Here is a 2,298-nt window from a genome sequence, read left to right on the forward strand (position 1 = left end):
ATCGGATCTCGGACTTCTTAGCCAACCCGACAATGATCCGCCGGACCCAGATTATAAGCGATCCGCTCAACTCTACTCTTCACCCTTGACAGCTCCTTACATTATATAGTGACTGTGTATTACTGCAACTGTCCTGTGTGTGTGAATGGGGCCAAGCAGCAGACGGCTGCAGTAGTGGGTACAGCCCATCCAAAACATATTGGGCTGTGCCTGTTAAAGGGGACAGGGCTATAGCATATTTTAATCAGGTGATCAATGACGTGCTGGGAGTTGGACCACCACTTATATAGGGTCTACCAATGTCATTCCTTAAAAATCTCTAGTTAGACAGTTTTGTGACTCAAGCACCAAGCTGGACAGTTTTTATTAAGCAGCCCAGAAGTTACCTGGAACTTTGCAATCGCGTCCGATCATTGTACGAGGATGTGTACATTCAACCTTTTAATGGAGATGGGTTCACGTTGTGTATTTCTGTTTTTTTTCTCTAGAGGTAAGAAAGAAGGCGAGTTACATCACGCCCGTCCCCGGAGGAGTCGGCCCCATGACTGTCGCCATGCTGATGAAGAACACAATCATTGCTGCAAAGAAACTGCTGAAACCCACAGAACAGCTCCCGGCCGTCCGAGCGGTCGCCATGTAACACACACTCTGTCCAAGAACTGTTTTTACATTCCACACCCATGAACAGGCCGAAGAAGAAATGCAATATTTGTATTTATTATGGAGAAGGCGGCGTTATTTATTGAAGACGCGTTCCTGCTTATACAGAGCAAGGAGAACAGGGAGTCCACAGGGGCCGTTCCTCTGCATTAAATGCATACTTCTCATGTGTGCTGTTACAGATGGCTGATACCAGATGCTGTGACAGGTGCATGATAAAGCCAAAGTGACAGACCCTGTATTGCATCTAGGATGTCAGAAGCAGGGTCCGACATGGAGATCTCTCCCGTGCTGGAAGAACACAGCCCCCACCACTGACTGACCAGTCTTATGATGGTCACAGTGGTGAGTTACAATTGTCCATGGAGAATATTTAGTAGCCAATAAGGGGATTTTGGATTTTAAATCCTAACCGGGCATCTGTTAATATTAATGGGTTGGGCACCTCATTGGGTTCAGGAGAGTGGCTAATGGGGATATAGTCAGTTTGGTACAAAAGTGCACCAATCACCAGGATTTTCCTATATAACCTAAAGCCAGTGCTATACTGGCACTATCAGGCTGATTCTATACATACCTTTAGTTGTCAGCTAGGATGTGTAGCTTTTGAAACACACACAATTAATGTTTGTAAAATGAGCAGCTTTTTGAGTGACAGCAGCTGCCGATCAGCTGATAGCTGTGTGGCTATTTATAGTGATTATTATTTATGTTAATTTTATTCTAGAATTGTTTTACTAAGTGACTAGAAGGATCTGGGCTGATGTCATACCCATGTGACCAAAAAGGGGTGGGGCCTCAGCCAACAGAAAAATAATGTTACTTCCTAGTATCAGCTATGTTGGCTAAGGCCCCACCCCTTCTGGTCACATGGGTGTCACATCAGCACAGGTCCTTCTAGTCACTTATATAAGAAATCCTGGTGATTGGTGCGCTTTAATAGTCTTATGATGGTCTGCAAAAAGGCACTGACTTACTATGCAAGGCGTTTTCGGTCTGTCTGGTCTTTCCCATCCTGATCTTCAGCACCCCCGCTGAGGCATACTGCACCAGCGCCACATGCAGTGCATTTCAATGGGAGGCGCTAATGCAGGGGAAGTCACACCATGTGCATTTTCACAAACCGCCACACACTTGTGAAGTGGAAGTAAGCTACAATGGATAAGCCAGTGGGTTGATAAAGAAAATATGTATTGCTATATTTTGCTCATCCCCATTATAAACTCTCATCCAACAGAGGCCAATCCCTTTTTACCATTTGGTTTTTTTTTTACTTTTATTTGTGTTGTTCCCTTTTTTATTTTAAGCAATGAATGGCTGAGTGTCCATTTTAGGTCCATGTGCTAGAAGCTCACACCTACATTTGGCCTCATCTTGTCATCTTCAGAGTAAATTGTTTTTAAGTGACAACTGGTGACCAGAATGGTTGACACTTGGCAATAAGCAAGATGCCCAGATGCCCATCTGTACACTATTATGGGCTGTTAGAGTTTATTTTAAAAACTCGTCCGCTCATGCTGCTTTTTACAGGTTTTTATGGATTGAGTGTCGCTGTGAATGGAGAGTGTAAAGCCAACCAGCAGGTGAAACGTGAGCGTTGTGGAGGTAGAATTTGAGAATTTATGCCAGCTTTTTGTT

The 2,298-nt window shown here is 44.2% G+C and overlaps 1 protein-coding gene across 1 annotated transcript in view; it reads left to right on the forward strand.

Annotated features, from left to right (window-relative positions):
• Positions 1-1,896, forward strand: part of MTHFD2 (methylenetetrahydrofolate dehydrogenase (NADP+ dependent) 2, methenyltetrahydrofolate cyclohydrolase) — a 27,971-nt gene extending 26,075 nt beyond the window's left edge. Inside the window, exon 8 of the mRNA XM_075346130.1 lies at positions 489-1,896. Coding sequence (XP_075202245.1) covers positions 489-640 — 152 coding nt within the window. The 3' untranslated portion in view covers positions 641-1,896. The remainder of the gene's footprint in view (positions 1-488) is intronic.
• The last annotated feature ends 402 nt before the right edge of the window (positions 1,897-2,298 follow it).

The sequence above is a fragment of the Anomaloglossus baeobatrachus genome, chromosome 4, assembly GCF_048569485.1.
Source record: "Anomaloglossus baeobatrachus isolate aAnoBae1 chromosome 4, aAnoBae1.hap1, whole genome shotgun sequence".
NCBI lineage: Eukaryota > Metazoa > Chordata > Amphibia > Anura > Aromobatidae > Anomaloglossus > Anomaloglossus baeobatrachus.